General features: G+C 45.8%; 1 protein-coding gene and 1 long non-coding RNA gene across 2 annotated transcripts in view; one reads left to right on the top strand and one right to left on the bottom strand.

Moving 5' to 3' along the window:
• Positions 1-747: 747 nt before the first annotated feature.
• Positions 748-14,724, bottom strand: LOC118936822 (uncharacterized). The gene is made up of 3 exons (XR_016483993.1): positions 14,468-14,724; positions 14,176-14,307; positions 748-875 (listed from the first exon to the last, which is right to left on the bottom strand). It is a non-coding gene; the product is annotated as an uncharacterized LOC118936822 (long non-coding RNA).
• The window catches only part of pax5 (paired box 5), a 137,033-nt gene continuing 127,100 nt past the window's right edge, over positions 9,051-18,983 (top strand). Inside the window, 1 exon segment of the mRNA NM_001124682.1 lies at positions 9,051-9,097. Within this exon segment, the coding sequence (NP_001118154.1) occupies positions 9,051-9,097 (47 nt within the window).

The raw sequence follows: 18,983 nt of genomic DNA, 5'->3' as shown, positions 1-18,983 counted from the left end.
CGTCGCATCCCATCCACCCCGCACTAGTTTTGCTTTGGTGAGCATACCGAGGGGGACGGGACTCTCCCTCTCTGTCTCTCTCTCTGTCTCTCTCTCTGTCTCTCTGTCTCTCTCTCTCTGTCTCTCCCCCTCTCTCTCTGTCTCTCTCTCCCCTCTCTCTCTGTCTCTGTCTCTCCATCTCTCTCTCTCCCCCTCTCTCTCTCTGTCTCTCCGTCTCTCCCTCTCCCCCTCTCTGTCTCTCCGTCTCTCCCCCTCTCTCTCTCTCTCTCTCTCTCCGTCTCTCCCCCTCCGTCTCTCCCCCTCTCTCTCTCTCTCTCTCTCTCTCTCTCCCCCTCCGTCTCTGTCTCTCCCTCTGTCTCTCTCTCTCTCTCTCCCCCTCTCTCCGTCTCTCCCCCTCCGTCTCTCTCTCTGTCTCTCTATGAGATGCAGGTCAGAATACCTCCCAATACCTCCAGGTAAATTGCGATGCGGCTGTCTGATTTCTGTCCCATCTATTGAGCGTTATTTACCTGTTATAGTTTCTAGGTGGAGATGCCTCGATGTGAAAGACGCGCTGAACGTCGGGAGATATGCGCCAATTCAAACCAGTGGCCTGGTAAAGATGGAATAGCGTCCAGAGCATTTATTTTTTTGTGTGTGTGTGTGTGTGTGTGTGTGTGTGGTCTTCCGTTATTTCCAATCAGACATTCCAAAGTGTCGGTTCTGCCTGACAAGGATTCGTATTGGAGACAGAGAAGGAGCCATAAGAAGCACATCATTGTCCTCATTTATTGGTGCTTAGTGTGTCTGGGTACTGTTGTGTTGTGTTGTTTTTTTTTTGGGGGGGGGGGCGTTGTTCTGTGGTCCATGCACTTTTGAAGGACTCTTGTCTATTCCTGGGAGAGGGGAGAGAGAAAAAAAAGAAGGATTTTCAGGAGAAGCTATTCTGATATGGGCAGCATTTGACCCATGATTGTTGTCATTTGTGTCGAATAAATACTAATCTGAAGTCTAAGCCATCCTAAAAGGTGTGTTAAGTCAGGTGGGACAGAATTTAGAAGATAGCAAACAATAATTATAATTTAGATGGACTCATCTGTGGACTGAGGACCCTTCTATGGTCTCTAGACTGAGGACCATTCTTTGGTCTCTAGACTGAGGACCATTCTTTGGTCTCTAGACGGAGGACCATTCTATGGTCTCTAGACTGAGGACTGAGGTCTCTAGACTGAGGACTATTCTTTGGTCTCTAGACTGAGGACCATTCTTTGGTCTGTGGACTGAGGAACATTCTTTGGTCTCTAGACTGAGGACCATTCTTTGGTCTCTAGACTGAGGACTGAGGTCTCTAGACTGAGGACTGAGGTCTCTAGACTGAGGACTATTCTTTGGTCTCTAGACTGAGGACTATTCTTTGGTCTGTGGACTGAGGACTATTCTTTGGTCTGTGGACTGAGGACCATTCTTTGGTCTGTGGACTGAGGACCATTCTTTGGTCTCTAGACTGAGGACTATTCTTTGGTCTGTGGACTGAGGACTATTCTTTGGTCTGTGGACTGAGGACCATTCTTTGGTCTGTGGACTGAGGACCATTCTTTGGTCTCTAGACTGAGGACCATTCTTTGGTCTGTGGACTGAGGACCATTCTTTGGTCTGTGGACTGAGGACCATTATTTGGTCTCTAGACTGAGGACAATTCTTTGGTCTCTAGACTGAGGACCATTCTTTGGTCTCTAGACTGAGGACCATTCTTTGGTCTCTAGACTGAGGACCATTCTTTGGTCTCTAGACTGAGGACCATTCTTTGGTCTCTAGACTGAGGACCATTCTTTGGTCTCTAGACTGAGGACCATTCTTTGGTCTCTAGACTGAGGACTGAGGTCTCTAGACTGAGGACCATTCTTTGGTCTCTAGACTGAGGACCAGTCTTTGTTGTCTGTGTATTGTGCGATCTTTGTCCGTCCGTCCGTCCTCCCGCCCGCCCGCTCGTCCGTCACACACACACACACACACACACACACACACACACACACACACACACACACACACACACACCAACAATGCCTGCACAACACGTCTTGTCTCCTGTGAGTAAAACCACATTGACAGGAGTGTGTGTGTGTGTGTGTCTCATGAGTATAAAGCTAGTCACGGGAGACCCTTGTCCTCTCTTGTCGAATGGTCACGGCAAGATGTTTACCTTTACATACAAATAGACCCGGTGCGGAGTGGTGTCACAAAACGTGTCATGGATAAATAACGTTCCTCACTTTTCAATCTAGTGGCCAGACTTCCTGTGCTAGCCGACTGTGGAGCTGTGGCTGAGATAGACCCCTGTTGGGCTGGTCTACTGGGGGACTTCCTGTGCTAGCTGACTGTGGAGCTGTGGCTGAGATAGACCCCTGTTGGGCTGGTCTACTGGGGGATATAGGCTGGTCTACTGGGAGATATAGGCTGGTCTACTGGGGAACTTCCTGTGCTAGCCGACTGTGGAGCTGTGGCTGAGATAGACCCCTGTTGGGCTGGTCTACTGGGGGATATAGGCTGGTCTACCGGGGGACTTCCTGTGCTAGCCGACTGTGGAGCTGTGGCTGAGATAGACCCCTGTTGGGCTGGTCTACTGGGAGATATAGGCTGGTCTACTGGGGGATATAGACTGGTCTACTGGGGGATATAGGCTGGTCTACTGGGGGATATAGGCTGGTCTACTGCGGGATATAGGCTGGTCTACCGGGGGACTTCCTGTGCTAGCCGACTGTGGAGCTGTGGGTGAGATAGACCCCTGTTGGGCTGGTCTACTGGGGGATATAGGCTGGTCTACTGGGGGGATATAGGCTGGTCTACTGGGGGATATAGGCTGGTCTACTGGGGGATATAGGCTGGTCTACTGGGGGATATAGGCTGGTCTACTGGGGGATATAGGCTGGTCTACTGGGGATATAGGCTGGTCTACTGGGGATATAGGCTGGTCTACTGGGGGATATAGGCTGGTCTACTGGGGGATATATTTTCTGGTCTACTGGGGATATAGGCTGGTCTACTGGGGATATAGGCTGGCCTACTGGGGATATAGGCTGGCCTACTGGGGATATAGGCTGGTCTACTGGGGATATAGGCTGGTCTACTGGGGATATAGGCTGGTCTACTGGGGATATAGGCTGGTCTACTGGGGATATAGGCTGGTCTACTGGGGATATAGGCTGGTCTACTTGGGTATATAGGCTGGTCTAATGGGGGATATAGGCTGGCCTACTGGGGGATATAGGCTGGTCTACTGGGGGATATAGGCTGGTCTACTGGGGGATATAGGCTGGCCTACTGGGGGATATAGGCTGGTCTACTGGGGGATATAGGCTGGTCTACTGGGGGATATAGGCTGGTCTACAAGGAGATATAGGCTGGTCTACAAGGGGATATAGGGGGATATAGGCTGGTCTACTGGGGGATGTAGGCTGGTCTACTGGGGATATAGGCTGGTCTACTGGGGATATAGGCTGGTCTACTGGGGGATATAGGCTGGTCTACTGGGGGATATAGGCTGGTCTAATGGGGGATATAGGCTGGCCTACTGGGGGATGTAGGCTGGTTTACTGGGGGATATAGGCTGGTCTACTGGGGGATATAGGCTGGCCTACTGGGGGATATAGGCTGGTCTACTGGGGGATATAGGCTGGTCTACTGGGGGATATAGGCTGGTCTACTGGGGGATATAGGCTGGTCTACTGGGGGATATAGGCTGGTCTACTGGGGGATATAGGCTGGTCTACTGGGGGATATAGGCTGGTCTACTGGGGGATATAGGGGGATGTAAAAAAAAAACATCTACAAAGGAAGACACTTTCTAGCCTAAATGCAAAGCCTCATGTTTGGGGCAAATCCAACACAACACATCACTGAGTAACTGCCTCCTTATTTTCAAGCATGGTGGTGGCTGCATCATGGTATGGGTATGCTTGTCATCAGCAAATACTGGCGAGTTTTTCAGGATGAAAATAAACAGAACAGAGCTAAGAACAGACAAAATCCTAGAGGAAAACCTGGTTCAGTCTGCTTTTACACCAGACACTGGGAGAGGAATTCACCTTTCAGCAGGACAATAATCTACAAAACAAGGTCAATTCTACACTGGAGTTGCTTACCAAGAAGAAATCGAATGTTCTTGAGTTGCCTAGTTACAGTTTTTACTTAAATCGTCTTGAAAATCTATGGCAAGACTTGGAAATGGCTGTCTAGCGATGATCAACAACAAACTTGACAGAGCTTGAAGAATTTTAATAAGAATAATCCACGTTTGCAAAGCTCTTAGATATTTATCCAGAAAGACTCAACAGCTGTAATCGCTGCCAAAGGTGCTTCTACAACATATTGACTCGGGGGCTGTAAATACTTATGTAAATAAGACATTTCTGTATTTCATTTTCAATACATTTGAAAATCATGTCTAAAAAAACAACAACATGTTTTTCACTTTGTCATTATGGGGGTATTGTGATGTCTTTATTGGGGTATTGTGATGCCATTATTGGGGTATTGTGATGTCATTATTGGGGTATTGTGTGTGTCAAAAGTCAATATAATTTTAAATTCAGGTCGTAACACAACGAAATGTGGAATAAATCGAGGGGTATGAATAGTCTCTGAAGGCGCCTGTATGTGTGTGTGTGAGAGAGAGATAGTGTTTCATCTTCTGTAAATTACAATGGCCTCACATCCCGAAAAAAGACGGTTCAGACAGTATTACCCTATATGTTATATAATATATTAGTCAATATGTTTATAGTGTGTAAGTGATGTTTTGTCGACCACAACAAATGTATTGAGTACATTGCCGCTGGGCTGTATCAGTTTGAGGATATGATTGCGCTGCATTAGCAAGTTAATGTAGGTACCGAAAACATGTGTAGACTTCCCCTTTGAAACCGCTTTATATTGAGGACTGGCGGCTGGATGAAAGCCGCAGAGACGGACGAGGACCCACAAACAAACAAAGTATGCATTTGTTTTGTTTACGTTTCTCTTCTAATTGTTCCCTTTAGTTCTTCTGTCTCGCGCTCTTAATGCGATTCTTTCCGGTTCCGCTCGGTCAGACCGGGGGGGTCACAGAAACAATATCCCTTTCCACCCCAACCCCCGCCTCGCTCTAATCACATTCATTAACCAGAAAAATAAAAGGAAAACCAACAAACAATAATAATAATAATAATAATAATTAATATCACCCAAACTAATGCGAATTTACTGGCTAAAGGTGGTCCTAATGAAGTAGAATGATGTGCAGGCCTACATTAAATGCATTAAGTAGAATGATACGCAGGCCTACATTAAATACATGAATGAAGTAGAATGATACGCAGGCCTACATTAAATACATGAATGAAGTAGAATGATATGCAGGCCTACATTAAATACATGAATGAAGTAGAATGATATGCAGGCCTACATTAAATACATTAATGAAGTAGAATGATACGCAGGCCTACATTAAATACATGAATGAAGTAGAATGATATGCAGGCCTACATTAAATACATTAATGAAGTAGAATGATACGCAGGCCTACATTAAATACATTAATGAAGTAGAATGATACGCAGGCCTACATTAAATACATTAATGAAGGGGTTTCATCTGTATGTGATATAGCTACTGTAGGCGACTGTTTTGGATCCAAAATCGGCCTAAATTACACTGAGACAGCAAATGCGCAGTGGAGATCCAGCACTTTACATAAACCTCACTATTGTTATTTTAATGCTGCACTTTAATTATTTATTACTTTTATTTTCTTTCTCTAGGTATTTTCTCTTAAAACTGCATTGTTGGTTTAAGGGCTTGTAAAGGAAGCGTTTCCCGGTAAGGTCCTGTCGGTGGGATTTTGTATTCGGCGCACGTCATAAACACAATTTGATTTGATCGATCAAGAAAAACGTGAATGTATCGGGACCATGATTATATGGCGTTAAAATAGGTTATAAATTCAGTTCAGTTATTGGGTATTACTCTCACCAATAGTATTTTATTTTAGGATCTTTCTCCCAGAAGGAACATGAGAAAAAAATGGATGCAAACTCAGTTATTGCCTCGTTGTAGCGTTTGATAAAAAAAAAACGATGTTTTAAGTATTATTTATTTATTTACTATAGAGGAAATTGTTTCATGTTTCGTTATCCGAAATCATTGCAACAAAAACGAAATATACCCCTATAATAATGGTACTAATAATAATAATAATGAATAGGTAGTAATAATAGTTATTAACACATTACCACTTATATGTTTTCATGGTTTGAAAATAAATCCCTGGTATGTTTTTCGGATAAAGGCCTATAGAAATGACTAATATGTGTGGCCTGCAGAGAGAAAAGATTCAAACGCTGTAAAACCGTTTTAATAAGGCTGTTAAGACCCGACTTTTATCAACAAATATTTTCCTTCTCACAAAATAATATAATCAGTATATTTTCCAACTTTGACGCATTGGGTTTTTAGGCCGTGTATTATTTTAATCGAAGATATTTTATATGTTCCCCCCCTTTTAGTCCTTCTGCTATATCCTACGACAGTTAACCCACTGTTCCTAGGCCGTCATTGAAAATAAGAATTTGTTCTTAAACTGACTTGCCTAGTTTAAATAAAGGTAAAATAAAAAAATAAAATAAACATGCGCTTTGTTATGCCGAGAAGTAGAAATGACATCGCTATAAAATCATAAACGTAAATGATCCTCCTCTCCTAAACTAGGCGGAGAAAGAAACGGACGGTTTGTTTGCACTTCACAAACTCCTGTCTGTTTTTTTATGTTGGCCGAATAACGGTTGTTTTAATGTTGTTGTTCTGTTCAGGGAGACAACTCCAATAGAGGTCACTTCAGAGCCAAAGACACCAATGGAGGGTTCTGAGTGTATGGGCATATTGTGTAAGAGTGAAAGAGTGAATTGAATATTGTGTTTAAGTGCTTATTTATGTCTTTATAAATATCCATGCAAGGTGTTTAAACAGCCTTTAGAGAGGTTTTAACTGTCTGGTATAACACGATGCACACATCTCAGTCACAATATTACTCATTTTGATTATTGATTTAAATTATTTACAATTATTGATTGAATGAATAATTGATATTGAAACAACAACAACAACAAACCAAAAAAAAACGATATTTTACAAGGTGTTTTTTTTTAAATTTTTACACGGTATTTACGACAAGGAAACGACGTCACAATGACATCAAGTCAATATATTTTCTGTCTTATTGCGCTCTGGTGAATGGCTTCTTAAACGTCACTATGAATAAAATACATTTAAAAAAAAGACAAAACGTCGCTATTTATGTCGTGTTTTGTTTCGCCCGCCCCGTTGTCGCGGGAGGCAGAAGGGTCAGGGTCGCGGAGGGGGGGGGGGGGGGGGGGGAGCAGAGCGAGACAAGGCGAGTAAAATTGGTCGCTGTCTCAACGCTTTGTTCTGCACTCAATTGTCTCTGTGTCGCTCGTGAACCCTGGGACCCGAACTACCAACCGACCAGCGCTCTGATGATGTTTTCCAGAGAGAGAGTGAGTGAGAGTGAGAGAGAGAGAGACAGAGAGAGAGAGAGGAGAGAGAGACAGACAAAGACAGAGAGAGAATGAGAGACAGAGAGAGAATGAGAGACAGAGAGACAGAGAGAGAGAGAGAGAGAGAGAGAGACAGACAGACAGACAGAGACAGACAGAGACAGAGAGAGAATGAGAGACAGAGAGACAGAGAGAGAGAGAGAAAGAGACAGAGTAGAGGAGAGAGAGAGAAACAGAGAGACAGAGAGAGAGAGAAACACACGTCTGTCTGATGCCTCCCTACTCTCTCGTTGCTGCTCTAAGGCCAAGTCATGGTTGATTTACATACCTAATAATACGTTGAGTTCTTCCTCTCCTGACATGGACCGGGCTTCAGTTCAAAGCCAAACTAACCAGCACGTTAACATAGGGTACAGTCTATACGCCTAATAAACACACACACACACACACACACACACACACACACACACACACACACACACACACACACACACACACACACACACACACACACACACACACACACACACACACACACACACACACGGTGCCTGTAGATCAGAACACTATAACGTAGTCAGAGGTAGTCTGAGGTATTTATAAACCACTAGGCGACAGTCTCAAAGGGGATCGAGGCTCAAAAGTTGTCGTGCTTTAACAACAACAGGTGGGTGATGACGCTGAGAAGAGCTAGAAGTTTCCCCCCCTATAGGTACCGATCTAGGATCAGTGCCCCCACCCCACCCCAAAATCGGTTATTTTTTTCCTAAAAGTGCAGGATCCGGATGACAGACAGTTGTTGCCGTCATTCATTCGTCTGTGCCATTACTACAAGCAGTCGACTCAACGACGAGTCGTGTTTAACGTTGTGTTCGTTGGCCGTTGGATAGAGAGAGTATCATGGGGAAAGCTGGTGAGAGACAGAGAGAGATGGGGGGGGGGGGGGTAGTTTGGTAAAGTGGAACTCCGTGACAGATGCGCAAGCGCGCGGGGACCACAGCCTTGCAGGTGCACGTGTGTGCGTGTGACGTGCCAGTGTGTGTGTGTGTGTGTGTGTATATTGATACCATTGTGTGTCTCGTTGTGCGTTCGTGCGTGTGTAGGAAAGAGAGAGAGAGTGAAAGAGAGAAAGAGGGGGAGGAGGGGGGGGGGGGGACATGAGCGCACATTGAGAGCGCGGCTCTTTTGACTCCCTCTCGGTGTGATCATTTCACGCTCCCCTCCAAGGCCTTTCCACCTAAAGTGTTTAGTCTCAGATCACTGCGCCCTGTGCAGTGTCGCAATAGGGAGCGGAAGGGTCGAATTATTTCACCCCTTTATACAACTCACCAAAAGTTACTGTTGCGAGAGAGAGAAAAGAGAGAAAGGAAAAAAAAAAAGTGTGTGAGGAGGGAGAGAGGAGGAAGAGGGGAAGCGTTAGAGAAAAGTTTTTTGTTCTTTCTACCCCCCCCACCCCCCCACCCAACCCCCCCCCCCACACATCCATCGCTTCCCCCGCCCAGCTCCAAGCCCAACGGGAGCAGAATGGAAGTAGAGGCCGAGGGTCATGTGTTGAGGCCGGGACGAGCAGGTAGGTAAGGGCCGCTGGCTGCTTCTCTCTATGCTAACAACTCTCATAGACCTGACGCTTTTAGGCGACTTACTAATGATGAAGTATTACCACACAACGATATTATCATTGTCAAACAGGAATGCGTTTTTAGCTTTGGCTTCAGTTTTCTCCAATGTGAAGTTTCCAACAGGGTGAGTTTTTTTTTTCAATGACGTTCAATCTATAACTTTTTCTGAAGTAATTTAACTCGATTTCCGTTTGAACTTTTTTTAAATTAAGGGGTCTATATTTTTTAAGTGGCGCGTGTAGCACATGTTTTTGGTGAGCAGGCAGAGATTCTCCAAGAGACGTTTCTACCAGCCAGACTCTAGATACAGTCAGTGTTGTCAGGCTACTTAATAGTTTGCATTGGGTCTGTTCTTCAATTCAGTAATTGATGCATCCTGTATATATTCCGCATTGCTTTAAGGCCGTTGTGTAACGTTCAGACTTGTGTTATATGCAGATGATAAAAGTCGGTGTTTTATGAAGTCGATTCGTGTGTGTTTGTTTTTTATTTTTTTGACGGTATAGTAGGTGTTTGACGCGTGACGCGTGACGCGTACAGAAGACAGACCTGCGACAGGTGTGCTGTTAGGATGACTTGGCAGATGTTAAACATGACTTTGGGATTCTGAACAAGTGGCTAATCTAGTTCGGTTAATCTCAAACTCGGCTAATCTAATCTATGCATCTGTTCATATGTATTTCTCCATTTTATAGGGAGGGGGGGGGGGGACATGAGCACATATTGGGAGGGGGGGGGGGGTTGTTATGTCAGTATTACCCACGTGTATGGTGTCAATGCACTGTACAAAATACAGGATCAATCACAGCAGTCTGTCGAGGAGAGGACAGAGGCTCATTGGGTGGGGTGAAGGTCTTGTCTTCACACACAAACGCACGCAACAGTGGAGAAAGGGCCTCTGCAAGCCACACGCACACAGGCACGCACACACACACACACACTCTTTAACCAAGTCGCCTCACTGGTGTCATGGAATATATTGAGTCTCTTGTTGTTGTCGACTGTAATATTTACGTTCTAAACCAGAGCGCGATCTGCTGAAAGGTTTACCGTGTTTACTGTGTTCACGCGTTACCATGGTCCCCGACTCGGGTTCGGCTTTTTCATATCATTCATTTGAATGTAGGCTACAAATAGCTCTTCCTAATTATACTTAATTTTTTTTGATGCTTCAAATTATGTCGAGATTATGACAAAAAAATTATAATATACAGGTTTGACACGTTTTAAAAAGAAAACAAAAGGACCCCCTAGTTAAATGTGTATAAATCCTATTGTGTTGATTCAGAGGGAATACATATTAGCTATAACAGACATCAGTTCATTTTCGATTCGTTGCTTAATATATATATATATTTTTTTTTTTAAAAGTATGTTTGGGAAAATGTGAAAATGTCTGATAGTGTCGCCATTGCGTGTTTTAACATAGCCTCTAGTCTAGACATATTTATACTGGCCAAACAAAAAAAAAAATGATGCACGTGTTGTTGTCTTGCCTTCCGGGTTGCACTTTTTATAACATTTAAAATAGTCTAATTTTAAATTCTTGAATTTGCATGCTCGTAACAAACACACATCTGCAACAACTGATCGAAGTTCCTACTTCTCTTGTGGTCTGAGGTGTTTTTTCCGTTGCAATCTATTTTTTTTTGGGGGGGGGGGGGGGGGGGTGGTAAACAGCGCCAACATTAGCAATAGTTATCGATTAGTTATATTAGTAATAGTTATCAATATATATTATCTGGGTTCTAAACGACGGTTGATTATCTAAATAAATATCTGCATTTTTTTAAACTCAAACTAGGCCTACCTACTCCAACTTTACAGAAACCCCCTTCGATTCTATTGATACCACTAAAGACATATAGTGAGTTTAAGTGAAACCAGTCTAACCGTCGTTTCCCCCCCCCTTCCTCCTAAATTAATATTGGTTCAGGATATTCATAAAAACCAACAGGGTTGTCTTAACTGTGGGTTTTTATGTTAAACTACGGCAACACAGAAGAACAAGGCGATCGAACCTCACGCGCATCAATTCCATACCGGAAACCCGCTGAGGTGACATTTTGATACAAACGTCCGTTTTTTTGTTGTCATTACTATGACGTGTATAGACATTCCAAAATGGTGCTCATTATTTACGACGCCACGCGTAAAGGGGCGTCAGGTACTAACTGTACTAACAGGCGTGGTTAAGGCCTGTCACGTAATACGATGTGTTATTATAGGCCCCCCTCGCTTCTAACTGGCCTATTCATTTGTGCCGGTCTTTAACAACGTCGCGTCACTGCATTCATGACACCGTTATAAACCCATTACGTATTACTGAAAGTAGCCCGTAATATAGTCTATGTCGTGTATTTTAAGTTCTTCGATTTAGCCAAACAATCAATTATTTACTTTGACTAAATCAAATGCGCGCGCCCCCCCCCCCCCCCCCCCCACAACTTCTTCTTGTTTCTTTACGGTGATTGATTGTAAGAGTTGTGATTATCATGATGGATAATGTTGTATTGTGAAAGGATGCCCGGTCCCTATACGTCAATGCAAATATATTTCATTCATTGATAATGTAATGCGCGATAACACGTGTTGAGGGATGCGAAGGGGGGGGGGGGGGAGGTGTATAGAAACGGACAGAACATTCTCTCGCTTTCATCTGGTTGTGGGGTTCAGGACTGGGCCTCCGGTCTACAGAAGGAGAGGTAATAGGATTTGTGTGACTGAATAACCTTTGAACCCCACGGTGCTCTGCAGAGAGCTAAATGAAACGGACCTCCCTAGATGGCCTGTGTGTACGCCTTCCTCTGAGTGTGTGTGTGTCTCTTCACACGACTTCCTCTCACTTTAATTACGACAGGGAGGGTATAGACAGGGAGGGTATAGACAGGGAGGGTATAGAGGGGGAGGGTATAGACAGGGAGGGTAGAGACAGGGAGGGTATAGACAGGGAGGGTATAGACAGGGAGGGTAACGACAGGGAGGGGAGGGTAACGACAGGGAGGGGAGGGTAACAACAGGGAAGGTATAGACAGGGAGGGTATAGACAGGGAGGGTATAGACAGGGAGGGTATAGACAGGGAGGGTATAGACAGGGAGGGTAGAGACAGGGAGAGTAGAGACAGGGAGGGTAACGACAGGGAGGGTAGAGACAGGGAGGGTATAGACAGGGAGGGTAAAGACAGGGAGGGTAATGACAGGGAGGGTATAGACAGGGAGGGTATAGACAGGGAGGGTAAAGACAGGGAGGGTATAGAGAGGGAGGGTATAGACAGGGAGGGTATAGACAGGGAGGGTCGAGACAGGGAGGAAGGGTATAGACAGGGAGGGTAGAGACAGGGAGGGTAACGACAGGGAGGGTAACGACAGGGAGGGTAGAGACAGGGAGGGTATAGACAGGGAGGGTAACGACAGGGAGGGTAGAGACAGGGAGGGTATAGACAGGGAGGGTAAAGACAGGGAGGGTAACGACAGGGAGGGTATAGACAGGGAGGGGAGGGTATAGACAGGGAGGGTATAGACAGGGAGGGTAGAGACAGGGAGGGTATAGACAGGGAGGGTATAGACAGGGAGGATAACGACAGGGAGGGTATAGACAGGGAGGATAACGACAGGGAGGGTAAAGAGAGGGGGAAATCTAAGCCTAGCTTGGTAACTGCCAACAGAGGGTATAGACAGGGAGGGAATAGACAGGGAGGGTAACGACAAGGAGGGTATAGAGAAGGGGAAATCTAAGCCTAGCTTGGTAACTGCCAACAGAGGGTATAGACAGGGAGGGTATAGACAGGGAGGGAATAGACAGGGCGGGTAATGACAGGGAGGGTAACGACAGGGAGGGTATAGAGAGGGGGAAATCTAAGCCTAGCTTGGTAACTGCCAACAGAGGGTATAGACAGGGAGGGAATAGACAGGGAGGGTAACGACAGGGAGGGTATAGAGAAGGGGAAATCTAAGCCTAGCTTGGTAACTGCCAACAGAGGGTATAGACAGGGAGGGTATAGACAGGGAGGGAATAGACAGGGAGGGAATAGACAGGGAGGGTATAGACAGGGAAGGTATAGACAGGGAGGGTAAAGAGAAGGGGAAATCTAAGCCTAGCTTGGTAACTGCCAACATAATGGAAACACTTGAGTAATTGACGGATACAAAGTATATTGAAAGCAGGTGTTGCTCCTGAGTTAACGAATCAATGAACATCTCCTCGTTCTTAGGGGTCGTGCTGCTGTTGCAGGCCATTATTTTGGCTACTATGTCTATGGATGGCAATGCTTCTGAACAGCTTCTATCCCCAAGACATCGGACTCCTGAACACCTAATCAAATGGCTACTCAGACTATTTGCATTGCACCCCCCCCCCCTTCTTCAATGCAGCTGCTACTCTCTGTCGTTGTCATCTATGCATAGTCACTTAATTAACTCTACCTACATGTACATATTACCTCAACTAACCGCACATTGACTCTGTACCGGTACCCCCCTGTATATAGTCTCACTATTGTTATGTTACCGCTGCTCTTTAATTACTTGTTACTTTTATTTCTTATCCGTATTTTTTTTTTCAACTGAATTGTTGGTTCGGGCATTTCACCGTAAAACACCTGTTGCATTCGGCGCGTGTGATTAATAACATTGGATTTGATTTGAATGCCCCCATCCCATCGTACAGGACACCAGTGGTCACTGAATGGTGTTTTGAGGAAGATGAAAACCCATGTAAACCATACGCCAATGGTCATATATCAGTCACCAGATCTCAACCCACCGTCAAAAAACCAAAACACCAAATGACGGAATGTAATTATAGTTAGAATGTTGTCACGTCCGTCCCGATAAGAGTTCCAGATTAGAATCACGGAGCGTCGAAGCTGTTCTAGATGCTGATGACGAAACAATGCAGAGTAGCAGGAAAAACAACAACACGTTGACAAATTTTGACGTCCGGAGTAACTTCGACATTTTATGTTTGGAGAACGTGGGTTTGAGCGTCTAATTGCGCAGTTAAAGCTAGTCTATTGATAAGACCAGTTTACCTGTATGTAGGTCGTTAGTAGTTCGGGGTTTTCTGTCTCTCAACCCGTCTCATGGCGCTAATCCACCGGGTTAGGAGAGGGTGCATTTCGTCTACAACAGGTCCAAGTTCAGACCCTTGTTAGGCCCAGGTGCTGTCAAATACAAATAAAAATGTATTGGTCACGTACACATGTTTAGCAGATGTAATTGCCGGTGTAATGAAATGCTTGTGTTTCTAGCTCCAACAGTGCAGTAATATCTAACAAGTAATATCTAACAATTTCACAACAATACACAGCAATACACACACACCCGGTTGGTCACACACACACACACACACACACGTTCGCTCTGTGATTGACAGGACCCCCTGGTAACGCTCTGTGTGCGCGGGCGTGTGATAGTGCGCGTCCCTCCGCTGCCGTCTCTGACCCGTGAAATAATAATTTATAGAATTGTCTATTGAAGGAGGTGCACCGTGGGCACGTTACTCTGTTACTCCCTCCCGATCCGTAGCGGGTCCGTGGTTTATACCGTGGGGTAGACTATCGGTTACAGACCCGGAAGTCAACGAGGAAAGAGAAGGGAGGAACGTCATATTGTTGACGGAACTACTAACCTTTGATAAGGAGGACGAGCCAGAAGACAACATATATGAATGTTTATTTTGTTGCCTTTAATTTAAGAGTTTGTAAAATGTCTCTCACAAATATTCTTTTTGTGTAAGCGTTTATTTATTTAACTAGGAAAGTCAGTTAAGAACAAATTCTTATTTACAATGACGGCCTACCGGGGAACAGTGGGGTTAACTGCCTTGTTCAGAACAACAGATTGTTACCTTATCAGCTCGGGGATTCGATCCAGCAACCTTTCAGATACTGGCCCAACACTCTAACCGCTAGGCTACCTGCCGCCCCAATGCTCTAACCGCTAGGCTACCTGCCTCCCCAACGCTCTAACCACTAGGCTACCTGCTGCACCAAAACGCTCTAACCGCTAGGCTACCTGCCTCCCCAACGCTCTAACTGCTAGGCTACCTGCCTCCCCAACGCTCTAACCGCTAGGCTACCTGCCTCCCCAAGGCTCTAACTGCTAGGCTACCTGCCTCCCCAACACTCTAACCGCTAGGCTACCTGCTGCCTCCTCTACACTCTAACTACTAAGCTACCTGCCTCCTCTACGTATTACGAGGAGGCAGGTAGCCTAGTGGTTAGAGTGTAGAGGAGGCAGGTAGTCTAGTGGTTAGAGTGTAGAGGAGGCAGGTAGACTAGTGGTTAGAGTGTAGAGGAGAAAGGTAGTCTAGTGGTTAGAGTGTAGAGGAGGCAGGTAGTCTAGTGGTTAGAGTGTAGAGGAGGCAGGTAGACTAGTGGTTAGAGTGTAGGGTAGGCAGGTAGCTTAGTGGTTAGAGTGGAGAGGTGGCAGGTAGTCTAGTGGTTAGAGTGGAGAGGAGGCAGGTAGTCTAGTGGTTAGAGTGTAGAGGAGGCAGGTAGCCTAGTGGTTAGAGTGTAGAGGTGGCAGGTAGCCTAGTGGTTAGAGTGTAGGGGTGGCAGGTAGCTTAGTGGTTAGAGTGTAGAGGAGGCAGGGTAGCCTAGTGGTTAGAGTGTAGAGGAGGCAGGCAGCCTAGTGGTTAGAGTGTAGAGGTGGCAGGTAGCCTAGTGGTTAGAGTGTAGGGGAGGCAGGTAGCTTAGTGGTTAGAGTGTAGGGGAGGCAGGTAGCTTAGTGGTTAGAGTGTAGAGGAGGCAGGTAGCCTAGTGGTTAGAGTGTAGGGGAGGCAGGTAGACTAGTGGTTAGAGTGTAGGGGCGGCAGGTAGTCTAGTGGTTAGAGTGTAGAGGAGGCAGGTAGCCTAGTGGTTAGAGTGTAGGGGAGGCAGGTAGCCTAGTGGTTAGAGGTTAGAGGAGGCAGGTAGCCTAGTGGTTAGAGTGTAGAGGAGGCAGGTAGCCTAGTGGTTAGAGTGTAGAGGAGGCAGGTAGCCTAGTGGTTAGAGTGTAGAGGAGGCAGGTAGCCTAGTGGTTAGAGTGTAGAGGAGGCAGGTAAGCCTAGTGGTTAGAGTGTAGGGAAGGCAGGTAGCCTAGTGGTTAGAGTGTAGAGGTGGCAGGTAGCCTAGTGGTTAGAGTGTAGAGGAGGCAGGTATTCTAGTGGTTAGAGTGTAGAGGAGGCAGGTAGCCTAGTGGTTAGAGTGTAGAGGAGGCAGGTAGCCTAGTGGTTAGAGTGTAGAGGAGGCAGGTAGCCTAGTGGTTAGAGTGTAGAGGAGGCAGGTAAGCCTAGTGGTTAGAGTGTAGAGGAGGCAGGTAGCCTAGTGGTTAGAGTGTAGAGGTGGCAGGTAGCCTAGTGGTTAGAGTGTAGAGGAGGCAGGTAGCCTAGTGGTTAGAGGAGGCAGGTAGTCTAGTGGTTAGAGGAGGCAGGTAGCCTAGTGGTTAGAGGAGGCAGGTAGCCTAGTGGTTAGAGGAGGCAGGTAGCCTAGTGGTTAGAGTGTAGAGGAGGCAGGTAGCCTAGTGGTTAGAGTGTAGAGGTGGCAGGTAGCCTAGTGGTTAGAGTGTAGAGGTGGCAGGTAGCCTAGTGGTTAGAGTGTAGGGGAGGCAGGTAGCCTAGTGGTTAGAGGAGGCAGGTAGTCTAGTGGTTAGAGGAGGCAGGTAGTCTAGTGGTTAGAGTGTAGAGGAGGCAGGTAGTCTAGTGGTTAGAGTGTAGGGGTGGCAGGTAGCCTAGTGGTTAGAGTGTAGAGGAGGTAGGTAGCCTGGTGGTTAGAGTGTAGAGGAGGCAGGTAGCCTAGTGGTTAGAGTGTAGAGGAGGCAGGTAGCCTAGTGGTTAGAGTGTAGAGGAGGTAGGTAGTCTAGTGGTTAGAGTGTGGAGGAGGCAGGTAGCCTAGTGGTTAGAGTGTAGAGGAGGTAGGTAGTCTAGTGGTTAGAGTGTGGAGGAGGCAGGTAGCCTAGTGGTTAGAGTGTAGAGGAGGCAGGTAGCCTAGTGGTTAGAGTGTAGGGGCGGCAGGTAGCCTAGTGGTTAGAGTGTAGAGGTGGCAGGTAGCCTAGTGGTTAGAGTGTAGAGGAGGCAGGTAGCCTAGTGGTTAGAGTGTAGAGGTGGCAGGTAGCCTAGTGGTTAGAGTGTAGAGGTGGCAGGTAGCCTAGTGGTTAGAGTGTAGAGGAGGCAGGTAGCCTAGTGGTTAGAGTGTAGAGGAGGCAGGTAGCCTAGTGGTTAGAGTGTAGAGGAGGCAGGTAGCCTAGTGGTTAGAGTGTAGAGGAGGCAGGTAGTCTAGTGGTTAGAGTGTAGAGGAGGCAGGTAGCCTAGTGGTTAGAGTGTAGAGGAGGCAGGTAGCCTAGTGGTTAGAGTGTAGAGGAGGCAGGTAGTCTAGTGGTTAGAGTGTAGAGGAGGCAGGTAGTCTAGTGGTTAGAGGCAGGTAGCCTAGTGGTTAGAGTGTAGAGGAGACAGGTAGCCTAGTGGTTAGAGTGGAGAGGTGGCAGGTAGTCTAGTGGTTAGAGTGGAGAGGAGGCAGGTAGTCTAGTGGTTAGAGTGGAGAGGAGGCAGGTAGTCTAGTGGTTAGAGTGTAGAGGAGACAGGTAGCCTAGTGGTTAGAGTGTAGAGGAGGCAGGTAGTCTAGTGGTTAGAGTGTAGAGGAGGCAGGTAGTCTAGTGGTTAGAGTGTAGAGGAGGCAGGTAGTCTAGTGGTTAGAGTGTAGAGGAGGCAGGTAGCCTAGTGGTTAGAGTGTAGAGGAGGCAGGTAGCCTGGTGGTTAGAGTGTAGAGGAGGCAAGCTAGCGTTCTCCTGGGTAACTATACTCCACATGCGGAGAAATTGAAATATTAGTGGAATTTATCCTACTTGTACGAACATATATTTACGTCAGGTTGAATGTGTTTCCTAGGCAACGTATAGGTTAGAATGGCGACACGTTTTTTTTTTATTTTAATGCCCAAGCCGTTCCCTTTCCTGTCAGTGATATATCGACTGTATTTATTAGTTATGCCTTTATTTTTATTTTTAATAAACGAAGGCATACTTAAAGCGGAGATATCGTGCAGGTTTTTTTCTCTCATTATGTTGACAATCACGCGGGCGTGTAATAAAGGAACGCGGAGTGAACATGCGCTATTAATTTTTCATTGCTTTTTTTTTCGTTTAGGGGGTTCACCCACCCAAAAAAACGAGAGAGAGAGAGGGAGAACTTGTCATAAGTACAAAATAAAGGAAATGGGGAAAAGGAATGGATGGAACTAAAACCAAAACAACAATTCTGGCTCGAATTCTCTGCAATCATTATAAACACTTTTTAAAGAAGCACCCCTCCTCCTCTTTTTCTCCTCTCCTCTCCTCTTTTTCTCCTCTCCTCTCCTCTCCTCTCTCTTCTCCTCCTCTCCTCTCCTCTCCTCTTTCTCTCCCTCTCCTCTCCTCTCCTCTCCTCCTCTCCTCTCTCTTCTCCTCCTCTCCTCTCCTCTCTTCTCCTCTCCTCTCCTCTCCTCTCCTCTTCTCTCCTCTCCTCTCTTCTCCTCTCCTCTATTCCTCTGTTCTGATTGGGGTAGAGGTAATGAATTATGGTAATAGATCAGAACGCCTTGGATTAAAGTCACCGTATCCTGACAGGAGTTAGTTCTCCTCTCCCAAATATCCCCAGCCTAAAGCAACAATCATTTTGTATACATGATTGGCTGTTGTGTTGGGTGTTTTACAATTAAAAAAATATATATATTTAATTGCTTATGTATTTAATTTTCTAATCGGAGGATGAAGAGACAAGGATAAGGAACTGCAATTTTTTTTTTTTTTTTTTTACATTTTATTTCCGGGGGAATATTTGTAAAAGCTTGTAGGCCTATAAAACTTGAGAGGTCACAACAACAAC

The sequence above is a fragment of the Oncorhynchus mykiss genome, chromosome 10 (genome assembly GCF_057628025.1).
Source record: "Oncorhynchus mykiss isolate SJ-2025 chromosome 10, ASM5762802v1, whole genome shotgun sequence".
In the NCBI taxonomy this organism is placed as follows: domain Eukaryota; kingdom Metazoa; phylum Chordata; class Actinopteri; order Salmoniformes; family Salmonidae; genus Oncorhynchus; species Oncorhynchus mykiss.
The sequence above is the reverse complement of the archived record's forward strand: the minus strand, read 5'-3'. Positions and strand labels throughout refer to the sequence as shown.